This window comes from Psittacula echo (genome assembly GCF_963264785.1).
Source record: "Psittacula echo genome assembly, chromosome: 15".
Classification (NCBI taxonomy): Eukaryota; Metazoa; Chordata; class Aves; order Psittaciformes; family Psittacidae; genus Psittacula; species Psittacula echo.
This window is the reverse complement of record NC_137751.1, coordinates 1,046,447-1,071,691: the sequence shown is the minus strand read 5'-3', so window position 1 is coordinate 1,071,691 and position 25,245 is coordinate 1,046,447. Positions and strand designations below refer to the sequence as shown.

The 25,245-nt window shown below is 45.0% G+C and overlaps 1 protein-coding gene across 2 annotated transcripts in view; it reads right to left on the bottom strand.

Moving 5' to 3' along the window:
- The window catches only part of AP2B1 (adaptor related protein complex 2 subunit beta 1), a 79,713-nt gene that overhangs the window by 38,824 nt on the left and 15,644 nt on the right, over positions 1 to 25,245 (bottom strand). For both annotated transcript variants that reach the window (XM_080630334.1, XM_080630335.1), the window contains exons 6-13: positions 18,028 to 18,218; positions 15,742 to 15,963; positions 14,729 to 14,849; positions 12,564 to 12,659; positions 7,924 to 8,039; positions 6,670 to 6,835; positions 6,067 to 6,165; positions 2,624 to 2,883 (exon numbers count right to left, since the gene is read on the bottom strand). In XM_080630334.1, the coding sequence (XP_080486460.1) occupies positions 2,624 to 2,883; positions 6,067 to 6,165; positions 6,670 to 6,835; positions 7,924 to 8,039; positions 12,564 to 12,659; positions 14,729 to 14,849; positions 15,742 to 15,963; positions 18,028 to 18,218 (1,271 nt within the window). The remainder of the gene's footprint in view (positions 1 to 2,623; positions 2,884 to 6,066; positions 6,166 to 6,669; positions 6,836 to 7,923; positions 8,040 to 12,563; positions 12,660 to 14,728; positions 14,850 to 15,741; positions 15,964 to 18,027; positions 18,219 to 25,245) is intronic.

Here is a 25,245-nt window from a genome sequence, read left to right as displayed (position 1 = left end):
AAATGAATAAAGAATATATAGGTTGTAAAGGGTAAAAAGACTTGATATTTCTTCCTTATAATCTTGGGCAGTGGCTAGCAGCTGGGTTTGCCCACATGAGCTGGAGATTGGGCTCTCCTATGAGTTCAGCCTCCAGAGGTTTCCAGATGTTGGGTGTCACAGCCTAACCAGAATCAAAAATAGCCTGTGTGGAAATGCGGACTCCTACCCTCCCAGGAGCCCTGCAGACATCTCCCCAGATTTCTCAGCTGCATTACAGCTAAGCAGGGGTAGTGGGGGCCATCACATGAAAAAACGCTGCCAAGCTATCAGGAGATTTCTCCCCCAGCTTTAGGATTCATCTGCAGCTTTACGATACTTGGGCTTATTGCAAAGGCAGGAACATCCCACCACCTGTGAGCTGCTCAGTGGGTCTTCGCATAAGCTGAAAGGAACTTGTCCCATATTGAATGAAAATGAAATCAAAATGCAATGTATGTAGTATTCTGCCAACCATAACGAACTCCTGTTAGGTTTATACCCGGGAAAGCACCACTCGTGTAGCTACTTCTGCCCATCTACTCAACACAATGCTGTCTTGATCCTCTTAAGCCACATCCATTCTGGACATCTCTAGAATTCCGTGCTTTCACCTCTATCTCACTGTGCAACCTGAAGGAAAACCTCAGTCTCTAGCAGACAGGTCAGCCACAAGAATGATCATTACCAGAGTGCAGATGTAATGAAGGTAATTCCAAATAGCGAGATGAGGAGGTTATCTTTCACTGGACACCCTCAACTTGCCTTAAACTAACAGATCTTCATGTATCTTTTCATGCACATTCAGCACTAGAAAGAGGCAACCCAGTTTCTTAGTATTCAGTAAAATCAGACTGGATACCCAAATTCAGGCTCCCACAGCCGTGCTCCTGCGGAGCTGCTCACTGTAGTTCTCAAGGCTGAAAGGGGCAGTTTGGTATACAAAGGTCATTACAGGCTGATGCCAAGCTGACGTTAAGTTTTACTGTCTTTTTGCTAATAGTAAAGCAGAAAACCACAACAGGGGCCTCTTTATGAGGTGAGCCATTAAGTAACACCACTCTTTTTTAACTTTCCAAACAGGCTAGAGCACTTCATCAGTATGCAGCATGCTCCACTGAGCACCCTTCAGACCTTTCCCAGCTTGCCACTGCTGACTGAGGCCTGAAGGTTTTATGTTGAAGTAATGGGTAATTTAGTAGTAAACACCATCAGGGCAATGTACAATACTGCTACAGTCAGAAAAGATTTAAGGTCATCAGACTGCCTGAGCATGAACTACGAGAGTCAAACCACGTACACAGTATAAGCAAGAAGCTTGTAGAAAGATTGCTCCTTGCAAAAGCTCCTTGAGCTGACTAAACCCCCCTAAAACATTAGCTTCTGTAGTGACCTGAAACAACAGTGTACAGGAAGGCTGGTAATACCAAAGACCAAAGCTACCCCCACCCCAGCTCATTTTGCTATTGAAGCCAACTCTTTGACTATAAGAGGCAGTCACAGAAAGCATCTGCTGCCTTTTTTGTCGGACCGGTAGACTTGCGCTTGCTGGTCCTGGGTCTCAGTGAAGCCAGACTTGATTTCATAGGCAGGGAGAAAACAATTCGGCTTCCCAAAGCTAGTCGTTACAGAAATAGCTTTAGTTGCTAAGAATAGCAGAGAAGTGGTGCCAGAAAATAGAAAAGGAGCAGCATTGCATACTGATTTATCAGCACAACAGCAAAAAATAGCACTCCAAATGTCACTTTGGGAATATTAAGAGGTAAGCCTGGATACTTTGCCTCCTGCTGTAAAGCACACTTACATTTGTATTTAATGCCATTAGCGCAAATAGAACTGTCTACCTGAATGAGGAACCATGGGAACAGGCTCAACAGCAAGATCACTGCAGCCCAGGACTACTGTACTGCCTGCTCTTGCAGATCTAAACCACTTCTAGGACTGTGATCACGGGGAAGCATTAAAGCTCCACACAATAAGCCAAAGCATTTTTCCTCCCAAAGGTTAGACAGAACCACATCTTCTAAGCCCAAAGAGTTTTCCATGATGGGGCTTAGATGGCTTTTAGACTCCCCTTGCTTTATAGGCACCAAGAGAAAGGTAGTTTTACCAGTCCTTCCCCATTTTATATTCCAACAGCAAAGGATCCCTGTACTCACCTGTTCCAGGAAACTAGTATTACTCTACACAACTGAGGCTTGTAAAGCTATGCTGTTGAAGTAAAAGCTCTTAGAAAATCAATGAAGTGCATCCTTCTGAAAGATGCTGGGTTTTAACCAGAGTCACCCTCCTACTGGAGGAGATACTTGCACCAGTTATTCAAAGTTTCTGCTTTTTTATTCAAACTCTCCTGCCAAGAGGGCTTATAGCCAGTGTTTTCTCAAAAAACATCACAGCTGCTCCTCACACAAGAACTCGGATACTTCCTCTGTCTTTTGACCCAGGAACTCAGAAGCTACATACCTAGGATTAAAATTTACAATGAAATAACCCCTTGAATGACCTGCAAGCCCAGTGTTAAAAAAGATCTTTGCATCTTTTGGACTATTTGCTAGGCAGAAACAATCAATCCTGCCCATTATCACCAGGGTTGCCCTCTGCTTACCTTCCATGGTGAATTGGCAAGTGTTTGCGGTGGATCCCATGGCTCCCCTCCACAAAAGCATTGGGTGGTTTGTGGTACACAGAAGCCAGAGACCCGATATGACAGATCAACTCATCTAGCAGGGTGGGTTCAATCAGATCAGTCTCTTCAGAAATAAGTGGTTTTTCCGACAGGACCACTTCTTTGGCAGTCACTGGATCCGTGGAAAGAAGGCGCCAGTAGATGTAGCCCCGATCCCGCAGGTCTGGGTTGTCAGAATCCTGAGGCAAAGCAATACATCAGTCACAGGTCTGAAGCAGACTAATGCCTGTAATCACTTCATTCTTCTTGATTAAGAAACCCCAACCATCCAGTCACCAACTTCAGAATGATGTTATGAACTACTTGTTGTGATGAACATCCCCAAATGAGAAATAAGAACCAAAGTATTAATGCCTAGCCTCCTGCTCAGGAAGCAAAAACCCCTGAGAAAACTGGAGAGGGGCTTTCCATAAAGGCCTGTAGGGACAGGACAAGAGGATTGGCTTTAATCTGCCAGAGAGGAGATTGAGATGAGCTCTTAGGCACAAGTTCTTCCCTGTGAGGGTGTTGAGGCGCTGGCACAGGGTGCCCAGAGAAGCTGTGGCTGCCCCATCCCTGGCAGTGTTCAAGGCCAGGTTGGACAGGGCTTGAAGCAACCTGCTCTAGTGGAAGGTGTCCCTGCCTGTGGCACGGGGTTGGAACTGGATGGGCTTTAAGGCCTCAATTGCTTTCCAAACTCTCCTGCCACTTGACATAACAGTAATTATCAGGAGAACTCCAAGGGTTGTTGATAGGAGAAAAGAACATAGGTCAAAATGACTCTGTCACATAGTAAGAGTAGACATACAATAACGCGTATTGGAACAGAATGATCCAAGATTCCTGGAAATATACTACTTACCCAAGGGCACTGCTGGACAAAAATACACTGCAGAGCTACAGAATGGATCTCAATAAGCCATATTCTTCATACCAAAAAGAGATCTTATTAATCCCGCTTTTTAGTTATCTAATGAAGTATGTAAAGATGCTAATGACACACAGTTAGGATCCTTCATCAGTTCTCCAGCTGTCAATAATAGCCTTGTTTCACTGCAGACAGTTCTGCCTCTGCATGAAGTGCTAATTATTTCTCTGCTTTTCCAACAGCTCTGCCCAGAGCAGTAAAGCGAATGGTGATAGTTGGCAGCTAATGTCCTAGGGAGAGGGAGGTGTTGTGTTGTAGTGCAACATGTTTGAACTGTTCATGGAAACAAGAACTGGGATTTTTAATCCCCACATCAGCAGAATAACAGGGTAAAGGTTTTTGAAGCTTTCACCCCCCTGTTAAGCTCTGGCAACACATCATACACCTCATTAGCCTTCCGACTTGGTAGTTCTTTTCCTCCTCCATGATCTTATTCCCACTGCTGCTGACCTCCTATCACCTGCCTCTCCGCTGTCAGTCTCAAGACATGCACAGGCACACAGCAAAACCTCTCTTTGCAATGACACTGGCCATGCTAAGCTCATTTTGTTGCAAGGACCTAGATACAATATCTAGGACAACAGATAGATTCCTCTGCAGTGCTGCTTTACAGTTTGATGGTGGAGTCGTGGACTTTTTACACTTCTCACCCTTAATTCCTACAAGACTCTCCGCATCCTGCCTGCAGAGGTAGTTCAGAAGGAGGCAGGGCTTCTGCAAGGGCAGACATGAAAGACCATATGCTCCTATCTACTTGCAGGCATATACAGATTCAAGACTGACTGTTTCTTCCCACAGCCAAATAAACAGACTTGAAACTTTAGTAAATCTACTGGAACAGGAGGCTCACATCTCCCTTTTCCGCAGTTCTCCCAGTTCTCTGCTCTCCAGGGGCTGCATGCACACCTGTGGTGCATACCAATGAACCCATGATAGCCTAATTACCCACCCATGCCAGACAAGAGCAATGGCTCTGTGCCATCCATTAGGTTATGGGCTTGCCAGGGACCCTGACTGCAGATACACATCTGTGTCCCTCCCATGCCCAGCTGTTTCATTGCTAGTTTTACCAGTGTTGGCTGGATTAAGCTGGCTCCTGCTACAACCACACCAGCAGTTTGCTGTGCAGACATACCCTAAGAGAAACTTGAAGTGCAACAATACTTAAGCTGGGGAAAGAAATACATGTGTAATTACTCTGCCACTCAAGTGAAAAAACAGTATCTCTACCTAGAAATCAGACCTTGAAGCACAGGACTTCTTAGTGTTTTACAGCCAGTTATCCTACTTTGACTTGTTATTCATATAAAATACCAGCTAGACTGAATCAACATTTGTGGCAAACAGAGAAAAAACAGACGCCTATTATATTCCTAGGGTACCATTAAGTGTTTTGTGACTCAGCATAGTGGGTTTTAACACTTAGTACCTTTCTTCTGTTAGCTTAGACAAATGATAAAGCATGCCCTTGGCCCAATTCCTCTCAAAAGAGTTGCTGGGAGCCTGCCTAACAGCAGGTTTTGAAGCAAGAAAAGAAGACCACAGATTTCTTGCTTTTGACCAATGCAACACCCCCAAAGGGATGAATAAAAGTTTTAAGTACTCATAACTCCACAGCCATGGCTTGTTGCAGCAAAGAGGACCAAAAAGGCCAGCTAATGATAGACTCCAGGTTTTCTGCTCAGAAACAACGGCAGCCCTTTCAGAGCAGCTGAGAGACTATTTTCATCACTCCACACAGCAGATCTGGAACAGATGTGCTCTTTCTGGGCTATGCCATCATACAGTTACCCCAGTCATTACAGCCAGGGACCGTAAGAGGCTCACATCATGTCCTACCCACTCCTGCCACCGTGACATCTCCACTTCTGTCCTGCAGAGCTACAGCACTTCTGTCTACCAGCTCAAGCCCAGTCCTGCCTGCAGTGATTTGAGCTCATAACTCAGCACCTCATGCATAATGAATCCAGGATCTTAACCCACTGTTAAAGCCTCCAGCAAAGCTGTCACATTGGCTGACAGCATCCAAGTACAAAGGAAAAAACCCAAATCTCAGTTTTCTTTTTCATAGCACTGCTTAAGCTTTGCTGTTCACAGAACCAAGTCTTTGCCAGACCCTTTCCCTCTGTCATAGCTCCAGATGTTTTAACTGCAAGCCATCTTCAAAGAGAAAGCATTTCGGTTTCTTCATAACTCTACCCTGTCCCTAGCTTTTTATTTGGTAGGGGAATGGGAGGGAATTAGGATGAAGCAAGAGCTAAGAAGGAGAGAGCAGATGCCAGATGGCATGGTAACAGGCACAGAGCAGCTCTTAAATGAAGTGTGTTTGGGAGAGAGGGGAACATGCTTGAATCCTATTTACTGCAAAGCTGATTTGCCTGGCAGATGGGAGACACCACACAGCAGGCCAACATGGTGTCTGGAGGGCTCTGGTTCTCTCAATACCTTGGCTTACCTGTGTGGCCAGGCTGAGGACCTGCTGAACCAGCTCCTGTGTCTCAGAAGGCTTTTTCAAGAACAGCTTCACTATAGCAGTCAGTAGGGTGAGCTGCACCTAAGAGAAGCAGACACAGTAGAGATTAGAAAATTCGTCCATGCTTTAGCAATGTCTCCCAAGTCTCAACATCCTTTACTGATACAAAACTCAAGTCCTGTGCTAACAGCGTTACAACTATTCTTTGCTAGGGAAATCCAGCACAGTGAGACTCAGACTCCTGCCTGCTGCAAAATACTTCCACAGACAAGACCCAGATTAGCACACTGAGATTTATGTTGTACTTTTATGAATCTCATCACTCTTCTGTATGTTCTGGTCCCTATTCCTCAAGATACATACAAAATCTAGAAACCTCTCCTGTTCTGTCTTATCCTTCCAAAAAGAGAAGTTTGGGAAATACAGACAACACAGCAAGTCTACAGACTCCCAAGAGTTTTATTTTAGCCAAATATTGAAGTTTTCCTTGGGAGGTATTTTCTGACCACTGCAATGTTATTTACCTTTTATCCCATACATACACTGCATGAAACACAACAGATAAGATGCACAACACAATTTTACCTGAGTGCTTTCATCATGGAAGCCCTCCAAGAAACTCTCCAACAGCTCATCTGCATTGTCAATCCTTTCTGCATATTCGCCCACTATCCAGATCATCGCAGCTCTGGCATCTGGTTCATCCAGGGAATCAAGGTTCTCGCACAGAGTGGCAATGATGCTTTCATACCTGGTTTGTCAGAGTACAGGTGGATTACTGGGGTGAATTCCACTTGTGTTTCTCCACCTCTGCCCACATCATTCTGCAGAGAATCCTGCACTGAATGACAATGTCTTGTACGCAAGAAGCAGCATTTTCACTCAACTACAGAAGATATTCCTAGCCTTTTTCTTTTACCAAGCTCACATGGTCCTCAAGAGCTTTGCAGCTTTGTTACTCAACAAGACCACCCAGATGTGGAATTCTCCCTCCCTCTCTGTTTTGCTAAAGGGAACATTTGATCCAACAGTTCAAACCGTGAGTCTGTATCAGATCCTGCAGCCTCACTGGCAGCTTCAGACTGGTAACTCTAAACTGGATATTACACTTCCCCAAAGGCTTTGCTGTAAAACTTCACTAAACTTCACACTGATTATTTAGCTTCCCCTATTCCCATGTGTGGGTATCCCAGTCAATAAGCAGGTAATCTGTCTTGTAACTGACAGCAGAAATTGCCAGAGAGGCCTGCAGAGGTTCCATATTACTTTTAGGTGATCATGAAGTATCTGCTGAAAGGCACTGCTGTTCTGCAGCTAAGAGATAAAACCTTACTGTAGAAACAGCTAAAAAAGAGCTGAGTACTGCCCAAGCCAGAGAGAGCTCCTGATGGTGAAAACTATGTGTTTTGTTCAGCACAATCTGACCAAGATCTCAGCCCACGAAAGCCATGAACTTTCATAGCCTTGTATATAAACTTTCCAGAGGAGATGAGCAAAACCAGATGCCTAGTGCTGTAAACTTGGTCAAATTTTCCTTTTGGCATTCTCTGTAAGAGCTTTACAGCTTTTGATTAAGGCTTATACTCAGCATGAATATGGAATGGTGGGGAAAGAAAAGCTTTCGATTCAAACTAATACTGTGCCAGGCTGACACCTCATTTAGAGCTAACATCTGAGTTCTACTGTAGCAGGAGCTAGAATCAGAATGGACATGGCTTTTCAGAACAACGGCCACCTTTGCTTCAGAGCCCTGGTAAGCTATGCTGAGTGGGTTTTACATTGCTCCATCCTGATGTTAGCAACAAGGGCTTCCAAAAACCTTATACTACTTCCACCTACTTGTTGGGGTACTTGCGGAAGATGTCTCTGATGACAACAATGGCCTCCTGGACCACATAGTTGACCTTGGTCTGGATGAGGTCTAGCAGTGTGCTCACGCAACGCTCGGCAGATTGCTAGAGAGAACAGAACAATACAATTAAAACAAGCTGAAGAAACACCACAGCACATGCTGAGGAACAATGCATGCATATGAGAAAAGGCCCAAGGCTGGAAACAAAAAGACCACAGCTACCAACTCAATATACTTGTTCAGAAGAAACCTGCAGGTTGACAAGTGACACTGGAGAAGCCAGCTGATTCCAGCTCCTGCAAAAGTAACATCTGAAGCAACTGTGCCAGTAGATAGCTGGATCACCACACAAAAGACCTTAAGAACATCACCTGCATTACTACTTATAACACCCTCTTGCTGGCTAGCAGTTGAAACTGGCCACCAAATGAGCTCTCTTAGACTTGCCCAAGCCGCGGCAACCAGACCGGGGAGAGTTTTGGTAGTGACTGTTGGAAGGTGTCTTTAACAGGAGAAGCTAGAAGGCAGGATAAATCCATGCTGTCAATCACACTGCAGTAACAGCAGCAAAAAGCTTCAGTGTTTTTGGGGTGAGGTCACTAGCAACAAGTGAAGATACAGCTATAAATAGTAATCCAGCTCTTGCTAATGCAGCTTTTACATTAACTAGTTCAAAATTCCCAGCCACAGGCACTGTAAGATAACAAGGACTAGACACTGGCATGCTCCAGGAACCCGAACTGGAGTTAGAGGCAAGTAATTCAGGGAGGTCCAATTCCAAATAGCACAGTGAGGCAGAACATCACAGGAGCAACCAACTCCAGCACCAAGGAGTCTCAAATAAGGACAGCGATTTGGCTATTAACAGAGCACATATGAAGCCTCATTACACAGCTGGTGATTAATGTGAGAAGCAGACTGCTCATGACACTGCCATCAGAACATTCAAAAAGCATTCAGCATCGAGACAAACAGCGTAGGGCACAGACAATAGCAACGTAGGTGGATTTTTCAATTCAAGTGAGCTAACAGTCCCCTTCACATTCAGAGTACTTGAAGCCTGGGCAGGAGGAGGAGGAATGAAATGGCATTTAAGTCACAGGAATCAGCCTTTTGAGAATGGGCAAAAAGCTCAGGGACAAACCTCAACACTTGTAGAGCTGAACTGGGGACAAGCAGACACTCGACTGCCTGCCCTTGAGACTCTAGCTGTGATGTCTTATAAACATAGCCTACAAGTGCAAACAGTGGCAATGAGCAGCCAAGACAGAACACACTATAAACCAGCATTCGCTCTGTCTTTGCAAAATGGCACTAAAGTGCATAAGAATCTCCTCTGAAATTCACACCAAACAGAAACAAACCCAATACAATTGGTTGCAGAGTAAGCAAATATACCATTTAAAATTATGATTGGTATCATGTATTTTATGATACCTCTCCCTCCTTAGCACAGATTTACAGGTCTTATGCCACTACACAGGCAGTGAAATGGCAATCTGACAATGGCCTGCTCTGATCTCTTCTGCTCAAAAGGAGATTCAAGGCCTGGGACTTGAAAGACTTCCATTTCATGGAGATTGACCATGGACCTGGCTCCACACACACTGACATTGCTCACAGCGCGAACCCCACTGAAGTCCTAAAGATAGACGCTTCAGAGCTTGCAATTTCATCTCTTACCAGTTTCACCTACATTCACTACATGTTTTAACAAGCGGCCTTAAGGGGCACTTGGGGTAAACCTGTCCTAAGCCAACTCTACTCTGCAGAACCTACAGCGGTCAGTTGCAACAAGCAGTCCAGCCCTGCCAGTCTACAACGAGTAAAGCCTAAGAGCTGCAGAATTCAAGGAGAAGCAAATTAAGGTTTATTTTTCTTTCCTTTAGGCACTTCAAAGCATGAGTTTTCCAGGAAGAGCACAACATCCACTTTGAAACATGTGGGATTGATTTTTAGCCCATGAGTCCCTTGGGAAGTGAGCAGCCACACAGGCACATACACAGAGCAGTTCCTCTAACAAAATTTCCCTGTAGCAAAACCCATCTCAGCTCAGCCCATCCCTTGAAAACACATTGCTGTTTGAAGGTGACCATCCCAAGGGACTGCAGTGCTGTGCAAGCTGATGAAAGAGTGCCCCAACGAGAACAGCTCTCAAGCTGGAATGAGGAAGAACAACCAACCAGCATCAAAATTGCTTTGTTTTTTCTGTAGAAAGCAAATGAAAGCCTGAAAGAATACTGAAGTAGCACATACCATGCTCACAGCCATGAGACTCAATGATTTCTAACAACTGGGCTGCTGGCAGAATCTCTTGGAATGGAGACAAATCCCCCTCTAATACGGCTCCTTCTGCTGCTTCTTTGCTCCAGAAGAATCACTGTTCTTACTCTATCCACTTCATTTCCTTTCCCCATAGGAGTGATGTTTGGTTTCCTTACAAGCAAAGCATCAGATGACAACTTCATCCAGTGCTGTCAATGGAGGAAACCAATGCAAGTCTAGCTACACCACACAGTCTGCTGTAGACATTCTCAAACTAACTCTGAGCTAGTCTATCTATGCAAAATGATGTTGTCCCGACATGCCCCAAGACAATATGACTACTTAAGCCTGGGCAAAATCAACCTTTCTATTCAGCATAGGTATTGCTTATATTTCCCAAACACTACCTCCGCTGTGTGCAGCGAGGGTAATGCCTCACCTGCTCACATCACAGCAGACACAATTATTTACTGTCTTACTCATCTAGGAGAGACAATTAGACAAAAGGTAGGATCCCTGAAGCAGAGCTGAGGTTTCCTGTGAATGCTCACTCATCAACAGCTCCCTCCGGCTGTGCCCTATGACAAAAAGCAGATTTTGAAACCTTGGGAACTTGGACACTGATGGCTGAGAGGATGATGCTCTTCCATTAGTCATAACTCACAATGCAAACAGCCTCTGGTAAACACAGATGCACGGGTGACAGGGATTAACCCAGACTTGAGGACACTGTAATACGTTGTTCTATATTTGCCCTCTTTAAATCTGGCTCTTGTCAGAGGAGTAAACAGATCCCATTTTTAGCAGCAGGGTCTTCAAAGGAGCACTGCTAAACATCAAGGTTAATGCTACCTACTGAGAGAGACAATTACATAGTTAGAGGGTCACCGCAAATTTGATGGGACACTATCATTAGTCCTTTGCATAACGAATATGAATGTCACAGTACTAGGGAAGGGAAGAAAGAACGTAGGGAATGAGGGTAGGAAAGGGTAAAACCTTCTAAAACCACCTTGACAGTGCAGGAATACACCATCTTTTATCTGAAACTACGAGAGACACACATGACCAAATCCTAGCAAGAAACTCCCTACTGAGAACTAAAGCTAACTCCCAGCCCAAGCACTGATACAGAAAGAGCTGCCACCAGCTTCTTCTAACTTGTCAGCAGCCCTCTACCATGCTCAGGAGGATTTTCTACTGTCAGCTTCCTGCCTGCACACAACACGGAAGGAGCACTCTGGTACTTTAAACTGCAGACGTGAAATAGAGGCAGTGATCACCTCTGCCATTGGGCCATGCTTAAAAGAAAGCCCATGGCAGTGATAAGCCTTTAGGAGGTGAAGGAAGGAAGAGAAGGCTGCATGGGCAGTGGATTCTTTCAAGAGGTCAGAAGCTGGCGTCCTCTACACAGGCTCAGAGTAGCTTAGCTGGAACTAGAGAAACCTGTGCACTGACACCAAACTCAGCCAGGCATGATGAGGTTTTCATTTAAATCTGCTGTCAGGCAATGCTCCTGGGAACTCACTTTAGCAAAAGCTAAATGAGCTCAGCTGAAATTAGAGGGCTTATGTGACATTTTGCACTCAGTTATCAGTTTACTGAAAAGCACTAACACCACAGCATAAGTCTTCCCTCTCCTCACAGGCTTTCTGAGCTCCTGTCAGACATACTGGACTCATTTACAGGGAAATTAACAGGGATATCACCAAAAAAATATTCTCTTATGAGCATTTTGGTGGATGTTCAACTGGCAGAGGACATTGCAGACTGCTGTTTCAGGTAACTGCAGGGGTTCTTGGGAACTTACTTGCATAAGCATCTAAACACACTCTAAACAAAGCGACAAGCTATATGGACCTGTAAAACTAAATAAGCAGATAGAGTCACTTCATGTTTGTGCAAATTACATTTAAGTGCCCCAAATCTTTGTAATTTTGTGCATGTGTTCTATTCAGCTGAAATATGGAGGAACAAAGTGTTTCATAATGCTGAGCTCCTCTGCACAACCTCTTCTCCTTCCCCCTTCAGCAGGTCAGGCCAAAGCTATTAAAGGAGGTCCCTCATGGATAAGTGGTCATTGTTGCACTGAAAGCAGCACAGCAAAACATTCCGTGAGGGATGATTTAGCTGCCTCGCTCTGCCTGCAAAGCTGAGGTCTGAGAAGTGTACACCACCCTCCTGCAATGTACTCAACTGGAGCTCACCAGCTACTGATCAACATGAGCATAATGTATCCTGGTCACTCGATTGCCAACACAGGAGTAAAGAAACTTTGTGTAATGTGGAAACAAGATGACAAAGCCCATTACTGCTTCTGAAGTCAGAGAATCACAGAAAACCTCAAGGTTCAGATACTTGCCTCAACTTTGATGGCACAGCGCCCAATTGCCCTGACAGCCTTGCGCACGAAGTCAACATCCACCTCAGTAGCATATTCCTTGAGCTCTGCCAGGACCTGCAAAGCAAAAGCACCAATGTGAGTCCCTGGGGTCATGCAGAGAGAACATCCCACTGACAAGTGACACTGCTTGAATACGAGAACACAAGCAGGATGCACACTTCCACAGCTAACCACACATATCCACAGCTAACACAGTCAAACTCTGCAATCAGTCTCTATCTCTGAAACCCACTGGTTTGGATCAGGCAGCAAAACTGATCCAGAGTCAAAGGATGGCTCAGTCTGGATTATTTTCAAATACCCCTGAACTAAAAGCTGGGGACAAAATTCAGCCCTGTCAAACTTAAATGCTGCTATTCCTTCTTACACTGAAAATACAGTGAAGTTGGGGTCACACCAATACATGTCAATTTATGCCTGGTTTATTGTACTTATTGTTCTACATTCAGTGTATGCAAAGCTCTCGGCAACAACCATTTCTGATCTCTCCTTTTCTGTGCTGAGATGAACCTCTGGATCCCTACTGGATCCAAAAGGAGGATGCAGAGGAGACCTGATGACACCCTGGAACACCTATACAAAGATTAATAACAGATATTTCTCCTTGTAAGGCTTTTTTGCTAATGGAAACTGAACAAAGACTTAAACCAGGACCTGCTGGGATAGAATAAATGAGTTTTAAAAAAGACCCTATGAAATTTATATTCCCTTAAAATCTCATTTGTGTCTGTTTCTTATGTCAAACATGACATCAGGGATTTCACTGCGACATCACAAATGGATTGCAAAGGAGAGGTAAGCAGCACAAAGGGAGACAGTTGGTTAAAAAAAAATCTATAGTCAATGCAAATTGCCTCAAGCAAAGACAAGGAGGCCTTGAAGGGCCAGGCTGCAGACAAATATATCTGCAATCGTAGACAGGACACCTGTGTTCTGAAGTTTCTTATTTCCTTGGCTGATGTCTGTTGCACAGGACTTAGAGCACCCAGGTTAAGAAGCTTACGCTTTTCAAATACTGCCCGAGTCTGAATGACTTGGATACAGCTAGTCTGCTGCCTTGGTCTAGAATGGGCAAGGAGATGAAGAGCCTTGACAAGCTGCACAGGGAGGATGTGGGTAGAAGCCTGCTCTCCTTGGGTCTCATTTCAGGGCATATTTCTGACAAAGCTTAGGTTGCCTTTAGGAATACCTCTTTAGAACCAGGAAGAGATTCATTCATTAGTCTGCAGATACCAGTCCCAGACTCTGCCCTCCAGACACCACTGCCTTTCATCCAAACAACCTGCATTACTGAAACATTATGCATTAAAATTGCTATGGAATAAATAGAAAATTCCAAATAGATTTCTCATGGAAACTGATTTTTAAGATGTTTTCCATGTCCCCAGCACAAAAGGTGTGTGAATTACCTCACTCTGTTCCAAGAAACAGCAGAGGAAAGAGCTGCTTAAAAATGTCACATTAAATGAAATTGCTCTGTGACAATTAGGGTAGAACAATAATAGCACTAACCACAGGCATTAATCATTCTGCATTAGTGTTAGGTCTTGTGGCCAGGGCTACACTCAAGAACAGCTCCTTTAAGAAAGGAATTTGGCTTAAATCAACATCAAATCCAAGGAGAATCTACATACTGTAAAGCAGCCTCAATTCAGTTTAGCTTTGTGCTATTTCCACTCTGGAAGAAAAATAACCTTCATTTTAGCTCTGACAAGCATCTGTGCAAGTGTTTAACAATTTAACACTCTTGAAATTCAGACTTCAGTCATGTTGGGCCATTGTGAATGCCACTGTTACAGGTGCACCTCTTACTTGAAAGAAGCCTCTCACTCCAACCTCAACAGTAACAGCAACCCATCTGACAGGAGAAGTCAGCTCTCCTTGTAAAACAAGATCTACCTAATGGTCATGATGCAAGACATACCATTCTATTAACATCTTAACTATGGAGAAAACTCCACCACCTCCCTTAAGTAGCTGTAATGAGCACTATACCAGGGACAGTGATGACTAAAAGCCAGGACCACACTAGGAGGTGGTTGCACACATCCTTATGCAAGGACCACAGGAGAGTTTTCCAGCCCAGAACACATTCAGAACACATGAGGATCTCCTCAGCTGACCTGGGCAATGTTTGCTTGAGAAGCCAGGCGGATCATGATATCCAGTTTCTCCAGTTTAACATAGATGGGGTCGTTGTACTTCACAAAGAACACCTTGATTTCCTGCTTCAGAATTTCAGGCCTAGAGGGAACATAACATTGTTTCACTCAAGACTGGTAAAACCAATGGGCTATCCTAACCACAGGTATCTTTTGTTTAGACATCTACCCAAACATTTCCTGAGAAAGAGGATGGTGTCACTTTGTGTCCAGCGCACGTAAACACATGAGAACAACAGTTTGAATAAAGTCAGAAGGCTGGAGCAAAAGATTGTTTAGGTACAAAATGCAGAATTCAAGTCTCTAACTCTACCTACATCTCTACTTCCTGCATTTGAACTGCTGAGCCAACCGCTGCACTCAGTCAGTGGATGACAGTGCGTTCAGTGAAAGAATAACATCCTTATCTTCATGCAAAACCCACCTACAAATTCATTTGCTGCTTTCACTTGCCAGATGCCTGTGCACAGTAACTCTGCCCTGAACACAAAGTGCTACTCAACCTATTCCATCTTTCCAGCAAGGAACAACAGTATTTAAACAAGCACGTGGGAGTAAACTGATGGGAAAAAATACCCAACCCACTGTACATCAGTATGTCAGCAGCCTGGTTCTTCTTATTATGCTGATAATAGCATAAGCACATTAAGTTTCTACAGGTCACCACAAACTATACAGTTACAGCCTCCTTCCTATTTGCAATCTGGTTTATAGGCTAATGAGAGGGCAGTTCTTACTGCTCTTAGAAAGGTGGTAATGAGAAGGGCAGATAAAGAAATACTGTACAATACTGGTATCACATATATGCTGCTGAAAGAATTAATTCAGTCTATCAGTCATGAAACAGTTTAATCTGTCCCTCAAGGGATCTGAGCCTAAATTCAGTGAAGTTCTGTGCATGTAGAACTATCTGAAGGTCTGAGATAACCAGATGCCCTTCAGCAATCCAGAGATAACACCCCATGAGGCTTTACCTTTTCTGCACAATCAAGTTGATGTTCCTTAGGGCAACATACTGAACTTCAGGCTCTCCAGACAGCAGGGTCACCAGCGGAGGGGCAAGTTTCTTCAGCAGCATGTTGTAATAGTCAGAATCCTTGGGAAGAAGTTCCAGGAACTTCATCAAGACCTTCACTGCTGAGAGCACCACTGCAGAGTTGGCGTGAGACAGCCGAGGGGTCACCCGTTCACAGATGCTGGAGACAGAGGAGTAAGAGATGTAATTCAGAATGTCAGCTATTTCAGAGCTTATCTGGCTTTAGAAGACTGTACATGGTTGAGGACAGCTTCTCAGACACTACTTTGATTTGGTTTTGTTCGCAGAGAACAAGCAAAGTCCCGCTTTCCTGAACACAGCAGGAAGCAAAGAACTACTTCTCTCACAGCTTCAGGTTTCTCTCCTCCCATAGTAAGCTCAGAACTCTTCCAGCTCTCAGCATTCCAGTCCCAACACACGCTCAATTATTAGTGCTTTCTGCCATTGCCTGGTGGTATTCTCTACTTCTGTAATCTTGTCTGTCACTTACAAACACAACTTTAATGATCAGAAAAACACTTCAGCCCCCCTATAATGATCCAGAGGTGTTACACACTTCTGGTTTGCTTCAGGGGCTGCTGCCATTTCAACCATTTGTTTCTGCAAAACTAGGTTTCTGTTCCACTGAAGATACAGGGAAAGAGTGACCTAAATACCATCCCCAAGTCTCAGCTTCACCACCTGCCTCAGTGGATCCTGTAACTCAACAGCATCCTAAACAAGCCACCCCAGGAAGCTGGGGTTCATATAGTCTTTCTTACAGCATCTGTCAAGTTTCTTTCCACCCCCTCCTGCATATTGCTAACCCAGAACAATCTTATTCCCATCTGTGCCTCCTTAAATTTCTTTCCCTGAAAGATTTCCTTTCAGCCACCCTGGAAGGGAAGCAGCACGGCAAGTGAAGAGCAGAGCAGTCCAAGTCAGAGGTGGGGGCAGTCCCTAGCTGCCTCTGCCCAAGGTCTCCTGGCATGCAAAGCTGCTTCACCTCTCTGTGCCTCAGTTTCTTCACGTACAGGGGTAATGACACCAGCCTTGCTGTAAAGGAGAAAACTATTTAAAACCAGGTACTATCATCCTCCTCTGAAATAAAGGCAGGCTCTGAGAGTCAAACTCCACACAAAGGAGCAAAAGTAGCTACTGCCCATCCAGTTTCACACACCACTTCAGAGGAATCACTGAGGAGGAACTGGGACATGTTCACAGATGCTCAAACTGGTGGTCCCTTTCTGACAAAGCCAGGATAATACTGGCCTGACACCCTGGAGATCTCTGCAGGTTTCTAGCACTCATTAATAGCTGTTTCTGGCACAGAAACAGAACACACAGGGAGGGAGGTGGGAAGAAAGAAAACCTAGCAAGACTGGCAGGCTTTTCTAAAGAACTGGATTATAAAACCACAGTTAATGAAGATACATGTCAAATTTGAAAAGACCTGCCCAGGATTTTGCATGTGGGCCTGTGCCCCTTCTTCCCCCTCCACTCCCACATCACCCACACAAAATAGATGAAGAATAGTGAATACCTGTTCCAAGTATTTTTTTCCTGCTGGTTCCTTGTTCTCTGGGGTACAGAATCTGACTTTTTATGACTCTGGACAAAGATGGGGAGGTTTGAAGTGCACAAATTAACACTCTAGTTCCTAAGCCCTAAGCTCTTTGTGTTTAGGTTTATTCATTGCAGCTAAAGGTAAAAGCACAAGGATACATTTCTTACCTTGATTTTCAGTTCGATCCTATCACAGACTAGTTTTTCGTTGGAAAAAAATGTTACAGCCTCAGACCTATAGTACTCTGGAAGTCCCTAAACTTATAAGGGTTTCTTGCTTCTCAAAGCAGCAAAACCAGATTTGAGAGCTTTGCTTTAAACCAGAAAATCCTCCAAACAGTGTTGCCACTGTTACAGGTCTGGTCTTGAGCTGATCCCTTCTTAGGAGCACCAGCTCCCCTAAGAACTAGACTTTAAAATGGAAAAAGGGGAAAAAAAGCTACTGATAAGCAGAGAAAGTGGTTCTGCAAAGGGGACAGCAGGTTTCCAGCATCAGCCCAATCTACCAGAAGTTGCTTCCCTTTTAAAGCTCTTCTACTTCAAGTCTTAATTGTCCTGCTACAGGTCTCAACAAAACCCCCTGTTACCACAAGCCCTTTTCAGAGTTCTGACACTGCAGAAGCCTGCAAATGACCAAACAGCTCCACGTGGCTTGTGCTAAGAGCATGAACAAGCATACCTCTGAGCTTCACGATCATCCTTGGGGTTGTAGTTGGACAGACAGTCCAGGATGAAGATCTGGCCCCACTCTGTGCACTCGTTTAAAGCTGTCAGTAGCTTATTAATGTTCTGAGGGTTCAAATCCAGCAGGTTGCTGTTGGGATGCGATTCACTGATTTCCGACAGGGCGGCCACAGCGTTCGCTACCACCTGGGAGAAGAGACAAGGAGATGTGTTCTTCGCTGGCATTCCATCAATGGCTTGGCTGCGATTAACCTGGGTTTACAGGGGTTCCACATGGCAAACAAACATGGAGATCCTGGTGTGTGCTATCAGCTGCTCAGCAGCAGCCACTGCATCAGTCACCTGAGCCCATATAACCTCATAACCAACCTGGGGAGCCCAAAGCTTGACTGTAACCTTGCTCTTTGCCAAAATTTGAAGGGTTTCTTGGGAAGGAAGTGAAAGAAGAGCAGCAAGGAGCAGGAAGGGGCTGCCAACACACACAAGAAACGTGAAAAGCCCATTCTGGGTGCATTTTGCTAGAGAAATTACAACTTGAAAGCAGTTTTGCTGGAGACAAACTAAAGTTAAAGTCACCTGCAGACAGAGCTGGGACCAGGATCTCCTAAGAGACTTTACTCGGAAGGGAGCTAGACGTGGCAGCAGAGTATCCACATGGAACAAGAACATCTCCCCTTTCTGCAGGCTCCAGACTTCCACCCTGGCTTGCTTCAAGTAGACATCATCTACCCTCACTTCCAGGAGATGCTCAACCGATATAGTCCAGGTCTAATTGCCCTACTTATTCAGGTATGCATGCCTCTTGCCTGATTTCCCCTTGGCAGCCCCACGGCACTTGGCTTAGTGTGATCTGAGAAATGAGAGGAACCATCTGAGAAATGAGAACAACCATCTCCTTGGTAAGAGATGTCAGGTGCCTTCAGCTCTGCAGCAACACTGCCAGGTCACCCAGTTTGAAAGCAAACACACGATTTCCCTAAAATGGGCAACTCATAAATAACACCTATTTAAATTCCGGATAGCCCCCGTCACATCCAGTTGTTTGCCTTCGAGTCCTGTTGGCAAGCACTGCAGTACAACACTGAAAATACTCTTGCTACATTTAAGACTATATAAGGTCTTCTCTAAGCATAGATGACAGGAAGCACAGAGAGGAGGGTCCAGGGTCCAGCTTCACAAGAGCAAGAAGGGGGAATGCAACACAAATTCAGAGTTCCATAACTCCAATGCAGCAGTTATTCTAACAGATGCCATGTGAAGATGTTCAGAATAGAAGAGTTGCAAATAGAGAGACAAAAATAGAAAATCTGCAGATGAGACAAAAGTTTTTTATTTGTTTAATTCACTAGAAAAAGGATTTAAGCCCGAGTTTGATGCAAAAATTGCTATACCCTACGCAAAGGCACTTTCAGGCTATTTTACAACGGATGGCATGTCCAGCCCAATTCACAGTACACCCCTGCTAAAACAAAGGTTTATAGCATTATTTTCTATGGGATTAAGGCAAAGAAACATGTTACCTAAAATCAGCTGATTCTTTGGATGCCTAAAGATGCTTTTGATGCAGTATGTTGAAAGCAAGAACAGCATGACCAGAAAATTCTCTGTATCATTCCGATCACTGCCTGTCATTAAACCAACCTATTCCAAAGTCATTGCACAAGCACAGTAATGTTGATTGGTTTGCATTTCACACCTAGAGGTCAGAGATAGGATTTTGATCCAAGATTTTATGAATTTCATTAGTTGAATGAGCCTTCTGTCACTGAAATCAGCAGTAATCAGAACTGCTGTCTCCTTGTACTGTTTTAATGAGTAACTTATTAAGAGATGCTGCTTACTCTCCCCATCATTCCATTTGCCTAACTCCTGTATGGTTAATGTGACACAGCAGAAAGCTGAATTGACTGCTTCAATTCCATAATATTTTGGAAGTATGTAAGCGCAGACAAATCAAAGCAAGTTAAAAGTTCAAAATCATTATGGGGAAACACTTCTAGAATGAAACAACTTCTGAAAAAAACACCAAAACTGAAGTAATATAAAAAGTTACAGAGCCAAAGCATCACAGAGACATGTACCTGGCAGGGGTACTAAGGAACAGGGCTGAGCTCCGGCAAACGCCCTCACACTGCCAGGCACTACACTGCAGTAACTGGGTCATGTGCATCTCCTAAACCCTGGGGCAGGTACAAGTCAAAGAAGCTGCACTCAAGTTTCCTTTCTTGCAGAGGAAGTGAAGTCTAGCATGGAGTTTGCCATAGGCAAAGGATGCACAGAAATGCTGTCACCGTGGGCTGCCTGACATCAAGAGTAGCTACATGGAACAAGAACATCTCACCTTCCTGCAGGCTTCAGACTTCCACTCTGGGTAGCTTCACAGCAGCTCCAACCCAGAGCCCTGACTCTGAATTAGGGCTTGCTTTTAGGATTTTTTCAGGAACTAACATGGCAGCATAAATGCAAGTGTCCAAATCAGTGCTGAGGTTGGGACAATACATGGCAACCCACTAGATTTCAGATTCCCACAAAGTGCATCTGTAAGAAGGAGTGTCAGGTGGCAAGATGCACTTAGGAGCATGGCCTGTGGTCTCCTTGGGTGTTAGGAAAGGAGGACTGGACGAGGCTGTGAAACACTTGGCAGTAGCTCAGTTCTGCCAGATGAGCTGGGATCCACAATCTTATACCCCACAATTACAGCCAGTCCTCACCATCTGCCTCAACAGAACTGTGCTGCTGTCAACTTGGTGACAAGATAAATAAAGCAAAAGGGGATAAGGGAATATCTTCAAACTTTAGGCAACATTTATTAAAGGGAAAAAGAAGTCCTTGCTGGCGATTTGCACTGAACATATTGATGTGTTATGGTATGCCAACAAAAATAATTAACATCTTTAAGGCTTTTTAGACAGCAGCAGCACAGTTGAAATGAAAACAGATTGCAGGAACCAGGCCAACATAAACACTGGTTCAAGTACGCACGCTCACCTCTCTTCACTGGCACTGCCATTGGCTTCATTAGAAGACGGGAACATAGGGCAATACAAGCCGGCACTGCAGGGCTTCATTCCAGTACGCAGTGACTCCGACTGTGCTGACAGCTCTCACTAAGTGATGGCTCAAGCAACATGGAAATAAAGACTGAAGCACTGTCCACAGTTTGGGATACTAACAGTGGTCAGTCAGGTATGGGGAAAGAAGTCCATTAAGTCAACACCAATTCAAGTAGTACCTCACCTGGTAACCCAGCGTATACTTTGTGGGCAAAGAAAACGTTCAGCTTTGATGCTGTACATTAACTCTTCAACTCAGTTGACAGCTCCTTCCTTAACAGAGGAACAAGAGATAGTGAAGGCCAGCTGCACTGAACAGCAAGTACAAGGTACAAATGGATAAAATAACTTACACAACACGCTGAGTTTTCTCACCCTTAAAACCAGGAATCAGCCAGCATGGCTTCACTAAGGGGAAATCCTGCCTGACCAATTTGGTTGCCTTCTATGATGGGGCTACAAAACTGATGGACAGGGGCAGAGCAGTTGACGTCATCTACCTGGATTTGTGCAAAGTGTTTGACACTGTCCCACATGACATCCTTGTCTCTAAATTGGAGAGACACCAATTTGATGGGTGCACCACTCGGTGGATAAAGAACTGGCTGGATGGACGCACGCAAAGAGTTGTGGTCAATGGCTCGATGTCTGGCTGGAGACCGGTAACGAGTGGTGTCCCTCAGGGATCGGTGTTGGGACCGGTCTTGTTCAACATCTTTGTCGGTGACATGGACAGTGGCATTGAGTGCGCCCTCAGCAAGTTTGCCGATGACACCAAGCTGTGTGGTTCGGTTGATACGCCGGAGGGAAGGGATGCATCCAGAGGGACCTCGACACGCTTGTGAGGTGGGCTGATGCCAACCTGATGAAGTTTAACCATGCCAACTGCAAGGTCCTACACCTGGGTCGGAGCAATCCCAGGCACAGCTACAGGTTGGGCAGAAAGGAGATTCAGAGCAGCCCTGCAGAGAAGGACTTGCGGGTGTTGGTCCATGAAAAAATGAACATGAGCCGGCTGCAGTGTGCGCTCGCAGCCCAGAAAGCAACCGTGTCCTGGGCTGCATCAAGAGGAGCGTGACCAGCAGGTCGAAGGAGGTGATCCTGCCCCTCTACTCTGCTCTCGTGAGACCTCACTTGGAGCATTGTGTGCAGTTCTGGTGTCCTCAACGTAAAAAGGACATGGAACTGTTGGAACAAGTCCAGAGGAGGCCACGAGGATGATCAGGGGACTGGAGCACCTCCTGTATGGAGACAGGCTGAGAAAGTTGGGGCTGCTCAGCCTGGAGAAGAGAAGCTGCGTGGAGACCTCAGAGCAGCCTTCCAGTATCTGAAGGGGGCTACAAGGATGCTGGGGAGGGACTCTTCATCAGGGACTGTAGTGACAGGACAAGGGGTAACGGGTTCAAACTGAAACAGGGGAAGTTTAGATTGGATCTAAGGAAGAAATTCTTTACTGAGAGGGTGCTGAGGCACTGGAATGGGTTGCCCAGGGAGGTTGTGAATGCTCCATCCTTGGCAGTGTTCAAGGCCAGGTTGGATGAGGCCTTGGGTGCCATGGTTTAGTGTGAGGTGTCCCTGCCCACGGCAGGGGAGTTGGAACTGGATGATCTTAAGGTCCTTTCCAACCCTAACTATTCTATGATTCTATATATTTGCTGGGGGACACATTAAATATAAAGCTAAAGCTTTACAAGGGGTACAGGACAAAGTCCTGCATGAAACTGGACAAGTTTCACAACCACTTCCATACTTTGCTGAGGAAAAAAAGCCATAAACTTCTTCAGCAAATGAGGAATTCTCTGCTTTTCAAAACATTTGATTGAGGAACCAACCAGGAGCTGCATAACTTATTTCACAGATAAAGATGAAGGAGACTATAGGACAAGAAACTAACATCTACTGTAGTTTTTAGTTCTCAAAAAGAACTAGGAAAACTGAGGCCAGCCCACTAGCCAAAACGTGAGCCCAAACAACTACTGAACAGGGAAAGCTTAAACCTGTAAGTTAACTCCACGGCAGAGTGCCTCACTTGACTCACAATTAACACCACTGTCTTTAAGCTAAGAGTTACCAAGCACTAAGAATCAGCCTAAAACCCACCTTGAAAGTACAAATACAGAGCAGACTGAAGATTCAATAATAATAATAATAGGTGCCTGGCTTGCTGATGTAAATCAGTTCACCCCAGGCACATTTCAGCAGTATTCAAATGCAGTCACATCCCGTTAAGAGCACAGTTGAGCTGAATGACAATAAACCTGCTTTTTGGCTGGAATTTCCCAACAAATTTAGACTCTCAAAGCATCATCACTGGGGTAAACTAAGTCTCACAGGCTCTCATTAAAAAACACAATTAACACTGCACTTAAAACTCCATTACAGATTTAACAAGAACCCAACATTTTTAAACCCACCTACAGACAATCCCCCTCTGCAGCCAGAGAGACCAGATCTGACCCTGCGGAGAGCTGCAGAGGTAGGAACACTGATTTGCCAGTTATTCCTTCTGGCAGCTCAAACCTTTAGCTCGGAGCAAATGGTATAAAATACATTAACAAGGAGGAAAGGGGGTGGGTGAAAACCTGAGTGTCTGCCTATCAACCCACACGGAAAAGCTTTGCAGGGGGTGGGGGGACAGGAGGGAAGCTAGGCAGATCTAGAACACCCAACAGACAAAGCAATCAGATTATTTTGCTAGCATACTAGACTAATTGGAAATTAAACCAAGTGTGTAATGGAGTTCATGAAATACAATGTTCTGCTGTTTAAAGCAGGAACCTCTGGTTCATCATTCAATTAAAATGAGGAGCAAATGAAGAAAAAGAGGCAAAATTAAGGTGCTTTGCAAAGATGCTGAGGAGAGGCAGCCTTCCTCACATAGCTGAAGGCTTTGCCCTCAAGAGAGGCAGGCACCACGTGATGTTTTCCAGAACAGAGAGGTGCTGACATTTCCAAAGAGCACTCTCAGCTTGCATGGCATGGTCACGTCATTAAGCATAGACTCCCAGATGGGATATCAGGAGCATCCGCATGGATGGGTACTTCGCAGGGCTGCTCATTTTCATGGCCACACAATGCTGTGTGCCTGAAAGGTCCCTAACAAGTGCTAACACAGACAAGCACTCCTTCCATGCATGACCCCTGCTTCTGTTCACATGTCATCTTACATCTACAAGCCCCTTTTACTTTACTTCCCTAGAAGTGGTCTATAAACAATTAAAATGGACCAATTGGGCAAGTCAGAGAGCCTGTATGAACCTCTCACACCATTAATGCATGCACTATCTATGGCTTTAAATTAAAGCTCTGTGAGACTAACAGACTCCCAGTCTATGTAGTCGTGCAAAGCAACAGCTCCCCTGTTCATCCTTAATTGTGACAGGTTTCCAGAGCTCAGGATAAGTCATTCATCTCCCATTAATTCCACTGCAGGAGGTTTGCACCTAGAAGCCGGGAATCGCACTGCTGGATATGATCAGTTCCTGACCACGTCCCCAGTATTGCCTGAGTGGGGAAGATCTCCAGCTTGCTTTTTGCAAGTAGGATGATTTTTCTGGAGGTGACAATGAAAGGACAGCCAAAGTGTTATGCTTCCCACGGCGTGCTTGCCCTGACTGGTTTCTGCACTTCCCTGCTCCTGAAGTGTGCTGCAGAACAATACCACTCTGTGGCAGACTAAAACACCCCTCCTGCTCTGATGTCCTGCAAGATCAGAATGGATTAGTTGTAAGACAGGAGACCACTTCCCCCAGCTACTGAACCTGTTGTGGTAGGTGGGCAAGAAGCTCTTCGGAGATGGCTCCAACTCAAAGGGTTCCTGAGCCCTCAAGTACAGAAAATTAAGCTCTGTAAGGCAGCCACTGAGGCTCTGCAACCTGCTATGCTTCTGGCAGGAAGCGCCAGGCTCTGATCGCAGCCTGGATCAGGCACCCATCACACACCAGGAAGGATTTTTACGGGGCTTTGTTTTGTAAGGCTCTTTGCAATTTGGCTTGAAGAGGTTCTCACTGGCACCATCCAGTGGTAAACAGGCCTGTCTCTGCTCCAAGCAGCTATTCAGAAGACAGGCACCAGCTAAGCATCAACAAAAGCCTACTGTAGCCCTGAAAGGAGGGTGCAAAGTTACAAAGCACCATGGCCACAGCACTTTTTGACAAATG